The sequence below is a fragment of the Eretmochelys imbricata genome, chromosome 20, assembly GCF_965152235.1.
Source record: "Eretmochelys imbricata isolate rEreImb1 chromosome 20, rEreImb1.hap1, whole genome shotgun sequence".
Taxonomy (NCBI): Eukaryota; Metazoa; Chordata; order Testudines; family Cheloniidae; genus Eretmochelys; species Eretmochelys imbricata.
This window is the reverse complement of record NC_135591.1, coordinates 4,993,962-5,007,158: the sequence shown is the minus strand read 5'-3', so window position 1 is coordinate 5,007,158 and position 13,197 is coordinate 4,993,962. Positions and strand designations below refer to the sequence as shown.

General features: G+C 59.7%; 1 protein-coding gene across 1 annotated transcript in view; it reads left to right on the top strand.

The window, feature by feature from the left end:
* COL2A1 (collagen type II alpha 1 chain) overlaps positions 1-13,197 on the top strand; it is a 65,607-nt gene that overhangs the window by 36,089 nt on the left and 16,321 nt on the right. Inside the window, exons 27-39 of the mRNA XM_077838234.1 lie at positions 741-794; positions 3,126-3,224; positions 3,711-3,764; positions 4,405-4,458; positions 5,131-5,184; positions 5,890-5,943; positions 6,551-6,595; positions 7,478-7,576; positions 8,358-8,465; positions 9,209-9,262; positions 10,923-10,976; positions 12,509-12,562; positions 13,025-13,078. Coding sequence (XP_077694360.1) covers positions 741-794; positions 3,126-3,224; positions 3,711-3,764; positions 4,405-4,458; positions 5,131-5,184; positions 5,890-5,943; positions 6,551-6,595; positions 7,478-7,576; positions 8,358-8,465; positions 9,209-9,262; positions 10,923-10,976; positions 12,509-12,562; positions 13,025-13,078 — 837 coding nt within the window. The remainder of the gene's footprint in view (positions 1-740; positions 795-3,125; positions 3,225-3,710; positions 3,765-4,404; positions 4,459-5,130; positions 5,185-5,889; positions 5,944-6,550; positions 6,596-7,477; positions 7,577-8,357; positions 8,466-9,208; positions 9,263-10,922; positions 10,977-12,508; positions 12,563-13,024; positions 13,079-13,197) is intronic.

Here is a 13,197-nt window from a genome sequence, read left to right as displayed (position 1 = left end):
GGAATCCCAGAGCTCTGGATGGACCTTTTCCCTTTGCCAGCCAGCGGTTTATCACCCATGTCCCATCTCCTGCACATGGAGCTCTCTCGAGGCACCAGCAGACGGCACTAACCACAACAGCCCCGGCGCCCCTGGGGCGCACTCCCCTCTGAGCCTTTGGCAGGTGGTAATAAGGGAATGTGCAGCCCTGCAGCCCAGCGACAGGGGGCGCTCCAACAGCGCTGAGCCCTCCCTGCCAGACCCCAGGGTAACTGGCTGCTGCTGGAGTCCCCTGGCTGGTGACGTGACCCCGTGAGGCTGAACCATATAGGGGCAGATCCTCAGAAGGACACTGAATACTGTATTCAAAGCATCCAGCCCCAATGACTCCCCATTGAGAATCACACTCCTCCCCCCCCCCCCGCAGTGGGGATCATTCCCGTGCCTGGGCTCCTCTAGGCTCCGCTCTTTTTCTTCGCATTCCAGTAGCACCCAGAGGCCCTAACGGATCAGGGCCCCCGTGGTGCCAGGCGCTGCACAGACACACAGTGAGAGACGGTCCCTGCCCCAGCTGAGATCAGGGCCCTGTTGTGTAGTGTGCAGCAGAGGTGTCCCCTTCTCCAAAGACACAGGGGAGAACTGACCAGCTGTTTCAGTGTCTCCTGAGTGCTGGCAAACAAGCAGGAACAACCAGCACAGAGCAGGGCTAGTGCAGGGACCCGCAGGAAAGTCCTAACTCCCTGCCTCCTCCTTTCCATCAGGGTCTCACTGGGCGCCCTGGTGATGCTGGTCCTCAAGGCAAAGTCGGTCCTTCTGTAAGTGAGACTCCTCTTCCTTCCTGGGTTGGGCTCTGAGGGGCACTGAATTAAGGGGGTGCTGAGTTTGGGGAAGGGGCTAGGAGGTGGCTTCTGAGTTTTGGGAGGTACTAGGTGGGCTCTTAGTTTTTGGGTGTATATATTGGGGGTATTGGGGGTATTGAGTGAGTGTTGAGATTTGGGGGGTACTGGGTGGGGGCTGTGATTTTGAGGGTACTGGGGGGTGCTGAGATTTGGGGACTACTGGGTGGGGGCTGAAATTTGGGGGGATATTTGGAGGGCACTGATATTTGGGGGTAGTGGGTGGGGGCTGTGATTTGGGGGTATATTAGAGAGTGGCTATGATTGGGGGGATATTGGGTGGGCACTGAGATTTGGTAGGGGATGATATTGGGTGGGTGCTGTGCTTTGTGGGGTGCTGGGTGGGGGCTGTGATTGGGGAGGGGATATTGGGTGGGTGCTGTGCTTGGGGGGTGCTGGGTGGGGGCTGTGATTGGGGTGGGGATATTGGGTGGGTGCTGTGCTTTGGGGGGTGCTGGGTGGGGGCTGTGATCGGGAAGGGGATATTGGGTGGGTGCTGTGCTTTGGGGGGTGCTGGGTGGGGGCTGTGATCGGGGAGGGGATATTAGGTGCGTGCTGTGCTTTGCGGGCTGCTGGGTGGGGGCTGTGATTGGGGTAGGGATATTGGATGGGTGCTGTGCTTTGGGGGCTGCTGGGTGGGTGCTGTGATCGGGGAGGGGATATTAGGTGGGTGCTGTGCTTGGGGGGCTGCTGGGTGGGGGGTGTGATTGGGGAGGGGATATTAGGTGGGTGCTGTGTGGGGGCTGTGATTGGGGAGGGGATATTGGGTGGGTGCTGTGCTTTGGGGGCTGCTGTGTGGGGGCTGTGATTGGGGAGGGGATATTGGGTGGGTGCTGTGTGGGGGCTGTGATTGGGGTGGGGATATTGGGTGGGTGCTGTGTGGGGGCTGTGATTGGGGTGGGGATATTGGGTGGGTGCTGTGCTTTGGGGGCTGCTGGGTGGGGGCTGTGATTGGGGAGGGGATATTGGGTGGGTGCTGGGTGGGGGCTGTGATTGGGGAGGGGATATTGGGTGGGTGCTGTGTGGGGGCTGTGATTGGGGTAGGGATATTGGGTGGGTGCTGTGTGGGGGCTGTGATTGGGGTGGGGATATTGGGTGGGTGCTGGGTGGGGGCTGTGATGGGGGAGGGGATATTGGGTGGGTGCTGGGTGGGGGCTGTGATCGGGGTGGGGATATTGGGTGGGTGCTGGGTGGGGGCTGTGATTGGGGAGGGGATGTTAGGTGGGTGCTGGGTGGGGGCTGTGATTGGGGTGGGGATATTGGGTGGGTGCTGTGTGGGGGCTGTGATCGGGGAGGGGATATTGGGTGGGTGCTGGGTGGGGGCTGTGATCGGGGTGGGGATATTGGGTGGGTGCTGGGTGGGGGCTGTGATTGGGGTGGGGATATTGGGTGGGTGCTGTGTGGGGGCTGTGATTGGGGAGGGGATATTGGGTGGGTGCTGGGTGGGAGCTGTGATCGGGGAGGGGATATTGGGTGGGTGCTGGGTGGGGGCTGTGATTGGGGAGGGGATATTAGGTGGGTGCTGTGTGGGGGCTGTGATTGGGGAGGGGATATTGGGTGGGTGCTGGGTGGGGGCTGTGATTGGGGTAGGGATATTGGGTGGGTGCTGTGTGGGGGCTGTGATTGGGGAGGGGATATTGGGTGGGTGCTGTGTGGGGGCTGTGATCGGGGAGGGGATATTAGGTGGGTGCTGTGCTTTGGGGGCTGCTGGGTGGGGGCTGTGATTGGGGAGGGGATATTGGGTGGGTGCTGTGTGGGGGCTGTGATTGGGGTGGGGATATTGGGTGGGTGCTGTGTGGGGGCTGTGATTGGGGAGGGGATATTGGGTGGGTGCTGTGCTTTGGGCAGTGCTGGGAGGGGCGCAGATATTTTGGGGCAAGAAGCACTAATCCATGTGTTTCTGTGTCACGTGCTGGCAGGCGTGTTCCAGGGGAGCGTGGCGGGGTGGTGGGTGATCATGGCACTTTCAGAATGCCCCCTGGCAATGTGCTCCCCTCCTGGGACAGGGCAGTGCCTCGTAGCGCCGAAAACAGCACGGCCTCAACTCAGCGCTTTGCCGGGGGGAACGAAGCCCCCAGCCTTTGGCATCGTTGGCGCCTGAGCCTTGCGTGCGGAACGCAACAGTTGATGGGACACCCAGCGCTTTTGCCCAGACTAGGCCGCAGGTTCCTACAGGCTGCACGTGGGGGCTGATCAGAGCTCAAGAGGGAGATCATCCACTAACGTGCCAACCTCTGTGCCTCCCTGCAGGGTGCCCCTGGTGAGGACGGTCGCCCTGGCCCGCCAGGCCCACAAGGTGCTCGCGGGCAGCCTGGCGTCATGGGTTTCCCAGGGCCAAAAGGTGCTAACGTAAGTACACGTTCCTGAAGTGGTACCCCACCCCCCCAGACCCCCCTCCCGCCAGGCAGCATGGGCCAAGGGACAGCACCCCAGTGAGGCCGCGGGGGATGGAGAATCTTGCAGTGGCAGTGGGCCTCCCCCGCAGTCCATCTCTGCAGTCCATATACCCATGTACAGCCCTGCGCCGGGGTAGAGCTTCGCCACTGAGCGGGCATCGGGCAAAGGAGGAATGAGAGGCCCGAAGCAAAGGACCCTGGGAAATCCCCCAGTTGGCGCCAACATGTTCAGGTGCCCCGTGGAGCTGCCGTTTCTTCAGCTCAGCCGGAGCGGAGCCAGGACTAGGCTAGCCCCAGCTCCATGGACCCCATTTGTATCACTCCCGCTGGTGTCAGTCTGGACAGCTGCTGCTGGCGGAGGTGACCTGCCGCATCCCCGAGCCTGTTCTGGTCACATCGGAGCCTCGTTCACCGCGCCGTGTGTTCTCTTTCCTCCTAGGGCGAGGCTGGTAAAGCTGGAGAGAAGGGATTGCCCGGCGCTCCTGGTCTGAGAGTAAGTGGGTTTATCTTCCCCGCCCCCCTCTATTACAACACAGGCTGACACCCCGTGGAGAGATCCCAGCCCGTCCCTGCAGGCAGCCATGCCCAGAATCAGACTCTGGCCAGGGGGCAAGGCAGGATTGCTCCCCTTTGCACTTTTAACAGAAGGCTCTCCCGTCTAGCTTCAAATATCCCCCACCACAGGGTTCCCTGCACTGCTCCTGGGAGATTCCCTCCCAGTTTTGCTCCTGGCTGGCAGAGATCTTGTTTTAGGAGGGTCACTTAATCAATGTATGACAAAGGCAGCATTGGGAGCCCCATTGTACAGGTGGAAACAGGGCCAGATAGATTAAGTGACTCAGCCGGGCCGAGCCAGGAATTGAACTCAGCACCTTCCTCTCTCAAGGAGCAGTGTTTTGATTTTTCAGAATTCGGTGGGTGCACCAAAGCCCTAGTGATATGGGGCCCAGGTGAGAGCCCAGCTGGATGGACAGACAGCTGGATAAATGGACAGATAGACGGAGAAATCTACTGCTGCCTAGTCCGTTGCAACAGGAGCAGAGAAAGATTGCAAGGTCCCGGGAGGGAATTTTAAAAGCACAGCAGTCTGGTAGCTCACTGATCAATGCCCTGGGGGTTTCTTTTCCCTCTAGGGTCTTCCTGGCAAAGATGGTGAGACAGGAGCTTCCGGCCCCCCAGGACCTTCCGTGAGTACTTGCTGCTAGAAGGAAATCAGTGAGGCTGGTCTCTCTAGCCACAATACAGAGATGGACCCGGGCAGGATGGCTGACCCATAGGCCTGCTGGTCACAGACACTGGGATTTCTTTCCTGGAGAGCAACCCAGACTGGGAGACCCCATTACACTAGATTGGGGGATCTGCCCCTTTCCCAGTTCCAAACTGGGGGACCCTGCTCCTTTACCAGATTGGAGGATCGTTTCCCAGTTCACCCAGACTGGGGGTCTTGCCTCTTTCCCAGTTCCCCATACTGGGACCCTATACCACGCCTGGTCCGTGAGTTGCCAGTCCACACTTCACCCAATAACAGGGGTGGATGGATGCTGAGCGGAATCCGGTTGCAATGTAGAACCCACATGTAGCCACCAGAGGGCGCTCTGGGTTTAATTCTTTTCGCCAGAGCCTGGCTGCTCTAACATAGGGGAACCTGGTTTAGAGAACAAATCAAAGAAAAACAAACCAGGCCCGTCACAGATATCCGACTTCAATGGCTACCACACAGGGTGGATGTCCTGGATGATGTGTCCAGTCCCATCACGGGCACCGTAGCCCTGTCCTATCACTGTCCTCCCCATTGGGCCCTAAATCTGGGGTCAGGACCGGATGTAGTTTATGCTCACAGTTCTCCCTTCCTTCTGCAGGGGCCTGCTGGAGAGAGGGGTGAGCAGGGCTCGCCAGGTCCTTCTGGCTTCCAGGTGAGTAGGAGCGATGCCTTTTAACCCTTTTGCAGTGTGGGGTCGGGGCAGTCCTGTAAATACCTGCACCCCGAGCTCCATCCCCCTAAACAACCAGGAGCTCTGGCCTGCTCAGTGTATCTCTGTAGGAGGCTGTAGACTCATGCATCAGCCCTAGTGCCAGCAGGCTGGCTGCTTCCAGGAGCGGATGCCCCATGTGCCAGATCCAGAATCCCAGCTGGGCCCTTTTGTTACCCAACACGTGCTCTGAACATGCCCCACACAGCCCAGAGACTGAGGATGTGTCTACACTGCACACTAAGCCTGGGCTGTGACTCAGGTTTGAGCCCAAGCCCCCCTTTCCGTCTACACACAAATCAGTCTGACTCAGGGCAGGAAGCACCCGGATCCTAGGACCCTGCTCGGGGGTGTGGGTCAGAGCCCAAGTCCCGCTGTGAATCGAGGCCCTGTCATTTTGCAGTGTGGATGCAGCTCAAGCCACAGACCCAAGTCAGAAGGTCTGCATAGCGCAGATGTGTTAGCATGGCTCTGAGACCCGGCCCCAGCAATTGCAAACCCAGGTTTACAGTGCAGGGTGGATGCCAAAGCGCAGGCTTGGAAACACTGAGTCCACAAGCCTGGGGCCCACAGACCTGGGTTTCCAATGCAGCGTGGATGTGAGCAACCGACGATCATGGCTAACCTCTCTGCACTGCTTCCTTTCAGGGACTCCCCGGCCCCCCAGGTCCTCCAGGCGAAGGTGGCAAGCCAGGAGATCAGGTGAGTTCAGACTCCATCCCAGAGCCTCCTTAGCGCCTCACTGCAGGCCATGAACAGAGCTGCCATGCGAGCTGGCAGCTGAGTCCCCTTTGCAAGGAGGAGGCTTCCCCTGGGGTTCAGTCCCCTGGTGCCGGCGCTGAGTCAGGGAGGTTGAGCCCACCTAGCTCAAGCCACCATGCGGGGAAACGCCTGAGTCACTGAAGAAGCCTGATGATCACTAAACTTGGGGCTCTGTCAGACTCAGCATGCTGCCCTCCTGCCCTGATCTAGGGTTTCCTGGGCCACCACAGGAGCGAGACAGTGCGTGCGATGCACCAGGCCCAGACTGGTCCCCTCGCACCACCCGAAAGCTGCTAGTCAGAAACAACCCTCGCTCGCACATTGCTGCTGATTTGCACGTCCGCCCAGTCTGAGTCAAATGACAGCCAGAGCCTCCCGCAGGGCGAACTGACCCCACCGCACCTGGGGAGAGCGGGTCCTGCTGTAGGTCTGTTCCCATCTTCTCTCTGGACGGGGTGGTGCGTCTCTGGCTAGGGAAGGAGCTCTCTTGCCTAGGAGCCTCCCTCTCGGACTGTAACTGCCGTCTCCCCCTTCTTGCTCTCCATAGGGCGTCCCTGGCGAAGCTGGCACCCCAGGCCTCGTGGGTCCCCGAGTAAGTATTGTCCGTCCTCTGGGTCACAGAGCAGGAAGCTCAGCAGCTGGGTTATTGTTATTTATTAGGTGTTACAGCAGCGCCTAGGGGCCCCTGTCCTGGACCAGGAGCCCATCGTGCTAGGTGCTTTATTAGATATATTACAGTAGTGCCCCCTGTTGTGCTAGGTGCTGTACATTATTATTGCTACATATTCTATGTATTACGGTATCACTGCAGAGCCTTACTCATGGAACAGGGCCTCATGGTGCTAGGTGCTGTACATTAGTTATTAGGTGTATTACGGTAGTGCCCAGGAGCCCTAGTCATGGAACAGGGCTGCATGGTGCTAGGTGCTGTATATTAGTTATTAGGTGTGTTACAGTAGTGCCCAGGAGCCCCTGTCCTGGACCAGGAGCCCATCGCGCTAGGCGCTGTACAAACCCAGAACAAGAAGACTGTGCTGTCGTTCTTGGCCTTGTATCTGCTGCTCATGGTCTCAGCACCCATCGCATCTCCGCTGACATCGCTCCTGAGAGCCCCTTGCACCATTAACCGCCCCCTCCAGGGCACTGGCAGCAAAACAGTCAAAAGCCATCTTTCAGTTTTGGTCTCTCCACTTTTGGGTGCCCTGTTTAACCCCCCGGTATTTCTACAGCGGCTTCCAGGCAATCCCAGAGCATCTAATAGGCAGCCGCTAACATTCACCCAGCGCTGATACGCAGCAACCTCTGGGGTGGAGCGTGGCAGCCACCTGCCGCAGCAGGGCAGCCCCGAGCGACCCTGTTGCAATGGGGCACGATTGCCGAGATGCACAGTGTGATAAAACCGCCAGGGCCCTTTAATTGCCCCTGCCAGTCCCCAGCTGTGACCTCTCCCTAACGGTGTCTCTTTCCATGCCAGGGTGAACGTGGCTTCCCAGGTGAACGTGGCTCTCCAGGTTCACAAGGTCTGCAGGGTGCTCGAGGGCTCCCCGGAACTCCTGGTACCGATGGACCCAAGGTAGGTTCCCTTGTGTAACCCAGGCAGCTCTTTGTCTCTCTCTCGTAGCCGATTCAGTCCTTGTGCTGTGTCCTGGCTGAGAGAACCGGTCCTGTAGCTATGGCATGCGAGGCTCAGGCTTTCCGCTCTAGGGGGCCACGGTTCAATCCCCACCTGGGGTGGCATCGTGCCGGTCACCAGGATGAGATCTTGCCCTGGGAAGGGAGCAGGAAAATAGACCTTAGTAAGCTGCAGGCTTTGTGGGCATCATGTTTACAAGGGCCCCAAAGGGCTCGGCCCCTAAGCATCCGGTCTGTCCGATGGGAGAACGTTCCACCAGGGCAGAGCCTCGCATGGCCTGGGACAGAGCAGCCTAGGCTGACTGCTCAGCCTCGCTTGATTGCTATCATAGTGCAGCTCCGTGCACACAAAGAGGGCGTGGCCAATCCTGCCCCGCCTGCATCACCCTGAGCATGGCTTTCCCAGTGCAACTCCTCCCCTACAGCGGCACTTAAAATGTGAGTCGTTATGTCCACCTCATCCTCTCGCTTTAGGACCTTGACTTAGGAAACCGCTGGAGCTACAGTCCAGGGGTTCTCAACTTGGGGCCATGAACGGTGGCAGTGTTGTGACTACTTTCCTTCCCGTTTTGCTGGCGGGGAGGGAGTCCCGGGGAGGTCAGGGGGTAATGTGGAGAATCACTGCTCTAGCCCCCCCAAGCCCAGCGACAGGGGACAGCAGCTCCCTCAGGATCTGGAAACATGCAGACGCTCAGTGACCTTGCTGTGTTTCTCCACTCTAGGGTGCGACTGGTCCATCCGGCCCTAATGGTGCCCAAGGTCCCCCTGGTCTGCAAGGGATGCCCGGTGAGAGGGGAGCAGCTGGTATTTCTGGACCAAAGGGAGACAGGGTAAGTAGCACCTTCCCCGGGACTTCAGGGGTCAGGCATTGCACAGGGCAGACACACGCAGGGCTGGATTCCCGGTGTGTGAGAGCTATGGAAGACGTAATGATTGCAATGTAGTGATGCTGATTTATAGACGCTGGGAGCTGGCCCCATGGACTTCAATGGAGCTATGGGATCTAGCCATGTTCATGCGAAGAAGGGGGGATATGGGAAAGGGAACCTGCCTACCCAGCACTGAATATATTTGGCCTCAGGGATGTCAACCTTAATGCAGAGAGTTCAGACCCATAGACCAGAGGACACAAGATCAGCGGCTTCCATCAGACCTTTGGAAGCGCTAAGCAATTTCCAGCTGTTGCAGGGGCTTTGGTGAACCTCGGTCCCACCTAGCCCCGACCTGTGGCACGCAATAGCTTGGTCTTCTGTGGGCCGTGATACCTGGGTCTACTTTCGGTTGTTGGGTGTAGAGTGCCGGGTGGTATGGGTGGCCTGTGACACACGGGAGATCAGGCTAGATGATCTGTGGTGCCTGACTCTAAGCATTTCTATCACCTGCGGCAGGTGAAAGACCGTCTGCCAATCAAGCAGTCCAAGCCCCCATTAGTTCTTGATCTATCTCTGGGATCTCTTTGCTGCCCTCTCTGAGCTGATGGGGTGGGAGAGGGTCTCGTGGCCCATTGTTGCCCTGGGATGGTTCGGCCGTACTGGCGGCTGGGTGGTAACTTCCCTCTGATCTCCTCCCACAGGGTGATATCGGCGAGAAAGGCCCAGAAGGCGCTCCCGGCAAGGACGGTGGAAGAGTAAGTAGAGGGGAAGGCCTCACTCGCTCAGATTGTCACGGGGACGGAGCGATCATGCAACATCCCAGCCGTCTGCCTGTCGAGCTACGCGAGCAGCTGACCCTGGGGACATACGCTGGAGGGTAGCTTAAAGGTCAGGCAGAGAGCTGCGACGGTGCGGAGACCAGGCAGAGGGCGACAGCGGTCAGGGAACGAGCGGTCACGGTGTAGCGGTCAGAAAGCCCTGCTGGTCAGGAAGAGTAGCGGCAGCGTAGGAATTGCCAGGGAGCTGTCGCAGTCAGGTAGAGTTGTAGAAGTGTTGCAGGGAGGCAGGCAGTAGCCGGGTAGCACGCAGAGCGGGAGCAGGGTAGGAGTCCGGCTGTAGCAGTCAGGCAGAGCTGTAGCCATGGAGCTGGCAGAGAGCGGGAGCCGGGTAGGAGTCCGGCTGTAGCAGTCAGGCAGAGCTGTAGCCATGGAGCTGGCAGAGAACAGGAGCGGGGTAGGAGTCCGGCTGCAGCAGTCAGGCAGAGCTGTAGCCATGGAGCTGGCAGAGAGCGGGAGCCGGGTAGGAGTCCGGCTGTAGCAGTCAGGCAGAGCTGTAGCCATGGAGCTGGCAGAGAGCGGGAGCGGGGTAGGAGTCCGGCTGTAGCAGTCAGGCAGAGCTGTAGCCATGGAGCTGGCAGAGAGCGGGAGCGGGGTAGGAGTCCGGCTGTAGCAGTCAGGCAGAGTTGTAGCCATGGAGCTGGCAGAGAGCGGGAGCGGGGTAGGAGTCCGGCTGTAGCAGTCAGGCAGAGTTGTAGCCATGGAGCTGGCAGAGAGCGGGAGCGGGGTAGGAGTCCGGCTGTAGCAGTCAGGCAGAGCTGTAGCCATGGAGCTGGCAGAGAGCTGGAGCAGGGTAGGAGTCCGGCTGTAGCAGCATAGCTGGCAGAGAGCAGTAGCTGGGTAGCAGTCACACACAGCTGTAGGAGTACAGCAGACAAGCTGTAGCCGGTTCACGGGCAGGGAGCTGTAGCTGGGTAGCAGTTGGGCTGAAGCCGGGTAGTAGTCAAGCAGAACTGTAGCCTCATTGCAAGCAGAGAGCTGGAGCGGGGTAGGAGTCAGGCTGTAGCAGTCAAGCAGAGCTGTAGCCTCATTGCAAGCAGAGAGCTGGAGCGGGGTAGGAGTCAGGCTGTAGCAGTCAAGCAGAGCTGTAGCCTCATTGCAAGCAGAGAGCTGGGGCAGGGTAGGAGTCCGGCTGTAGCAGTCAAGCAGAGCGGTAGCCATGTGCTGGAACAGGGTAGGAGTCCGGCTGTAGCAGTCAGGCAGAGCTGTAGCCACATAGCTGGCAGAGAGCTGGAGCAGGGTAGGAGTCCGGCTGTAGTCATGTAGCAGTCTAGCACAGTTGTAGCTGCATAGCAGTCAGGCGGAGCTGGAGCTACGTAGCATTCAGGCTGTAGCGGTGTTTGTCAGGCTGTAGCAGGCAGAGGGTTGTTATTACTCCCTTGCTGTTTTAAAACTGATCCCCAGGGTTTTGAGGCATGGCGCTCCATGCTGCAGAGAAGCCAGCGAACCTGGAAGGTCTGGGTTCAGTCTCTGACACTAACCCAGCCCCGGGCTCACACTGGGCTCGCCCGGCACACACTGGCAGCAGGTGCTTTTCACAGCCTTCTGCTCACCCTCCTCTCCCTCTTCCCTTTCCCAGGGTTTGACAGGTCCGATCGGCCCCCCTGGCCCTTCTGGCCCCAACGGCGAGAAGGTAAGAACCCAGGAACTCTGCATGATGCCTGGCTGGGGGCAGTGGGGCTCAGTGCAATGTGCGGAGAGCATAAAGAGCAACATTCACTGCTCAGACCCCATGGATTTCCCAGCCTCTCGGTGACAAAGGTCTGTGCTCCTCCGTGACTCCCCCAGGTGTACATAGATCAGGCTGCCGGAGCCAGAGATACTGCAAGAGCTATGGCCCAGCTGGGAGGGTCACTGATCTGTGGGAGGGGCCTTGGCATATGGGCGGGGCTTCAGGGCACAAGCCGAGCCAGTGCCATGTACGGTTGCTAGGCGTCCGGTTTTCGACTAGAACGCCTGGTTGAAAAGGGACCCTGGTGGCTCCGGTCAGCAGCGCAGTGGGGCAGGCAGGCTCCCGTCCCTACCTGGCTCCGTGTGGCTCCCGGAAACGGCGACGTGTCCCTGTGGCCCCTAGGCAGAGGCGTGGCCAGGTGGCTCCACGCACTGCCCCCACACCAAGCACCGGCTCCGCGGCTCCCATTGGCCAGGAACCACGGCCATTGGAAGTTGCAGGGGTGACGCCTGCGGGCAGGGGCAGCATGCGGAGCCGCCTGGCCCCTCTGCCTAGGAGCCAGACATGCTGGCTGCTTCCGGGAGCCACCTGAGGTAAGTGCCGCCTGGAGCCTGCACCCCTCAGCCCCTCCCACACTCTGAACCCCTCGGCCCCACCCTCCAGCCTGGAGCCCCCTCCTGCACCCAAAACCCCTCATCCCCCACCCAACCCCAGAGCCTGCACCCCTAGGTGGAGCCTTCACCGCCCACACTCCCCCCCATACCCCACCCCCTTGCCCTAGCCCTGAGCCCCCTCCCACACCCCAACCCCCTCATCCCCATCCCAGAGCCCCCGCACCCACAGCTGGAGCCCTCACCCCGCAACCCCCTGTCCCAGCCCTGAGCCCCCTCTCGCACCCCAAACCCCTCATCCCTGACCCCACTCCAGAGCCCACACCCCCAGCCGGAGCCCTCACCCCTCTCACACCCCAACTTCCGCCCCAGCCCAGTGAAAGTGAGCCAGGGTTGGGGAGAGAGAGCAATGGAGGGAGGGGGGATGGAGTGAGCAGGGGGCGGGGCCTTGGAGAAGGCGCGGGGCAAGTGTGTTCGGTTTTCTGCAATCAGAAATATGGCAACCCTAGTGTCATGGGGAGAACTTTGAGCTGGGGGGTGGGGTGGGGGAGTCCTCAAGTTGGAGTGTGGGAGGGTTATGGGGGAACGAGGGAACGGAAAGGGCTGGGGAAGCGGCTTTGGGAGCATGGGTGTGTCTTGGAGCTGGAGGAGGGGCTTGAGAGGAAGCTCAGGCTGTGGGTGGAGCTTGAGATCTGGGCAGGGCTTTGGGGTCTGGAAAGAGGGTAGGGATGGGGCTGGGCTCAGGCCAAGCAGGGGGTGCAGAATGCGGAAGGTAAACTGAGGCTGTGGAAGCAGGAAGTGCAGAGTCCCACATGATCTACAACCTCTGGCCAGCCATATCCCCCTGACTGCTCTCACATCTCCTTCTTTCTCCCTGTCTAGGGTGAATTGGGTCCCCCAGGCCCATCTGGTGCTGCCGGCGCCCGCGGTGCCCCGGTAAGTGTGATGCCAACAACCTTAGGTCCCCAGACCTTGGTTCACACAATGGGACTGAGCCCCTTGGCCGGGGGCGGGGTCTGTGCCCCTCTCAATTCAGAGACCACCCCCGGGGAATTCGCCGGCTTCCCCATTCTTGCCAACATTGCTCTGATTGATGGGGATAGCCGCCAGAGGCCCCGCTCATTGTGCTAGGTCAAGGGGGTCGTGACCCCCAGTGCGTGGGGCTCACAAACAGGTGTCAAGAGGTCGAGACCACCTGACTAAATAGGGGTGGGGTGCCAGCTACATGGGAGAAGCTCCTGGGGGGTGTCCCCAAATGGACAAGGTCGAGAACCAGGGTGCTAGATGCTGTACAGACATGGAAGCACAAAGATGCCTCCTGCCCCATAGAGCTTGCTGTCCAGGTTGGGGTGTTTCCTTCCTGGGCCCCCCATTTAACCCCAGTCCTTTCTGTTTCAGGGTGATCGTGGTGAGCCTGGAGCCCCTGGCCCTGCTGGATTTGCTGGACCTCCCGTGAGTAAAGCCGTGTTTGCTGACCCTTGTCGTCCAGGTTCCCTCTCTATCCCGCTCCTCGATAGCCATGTACCCGTAGTGATGACGGTGTCACATGCCCAGCACTGGGCACCTGTCTC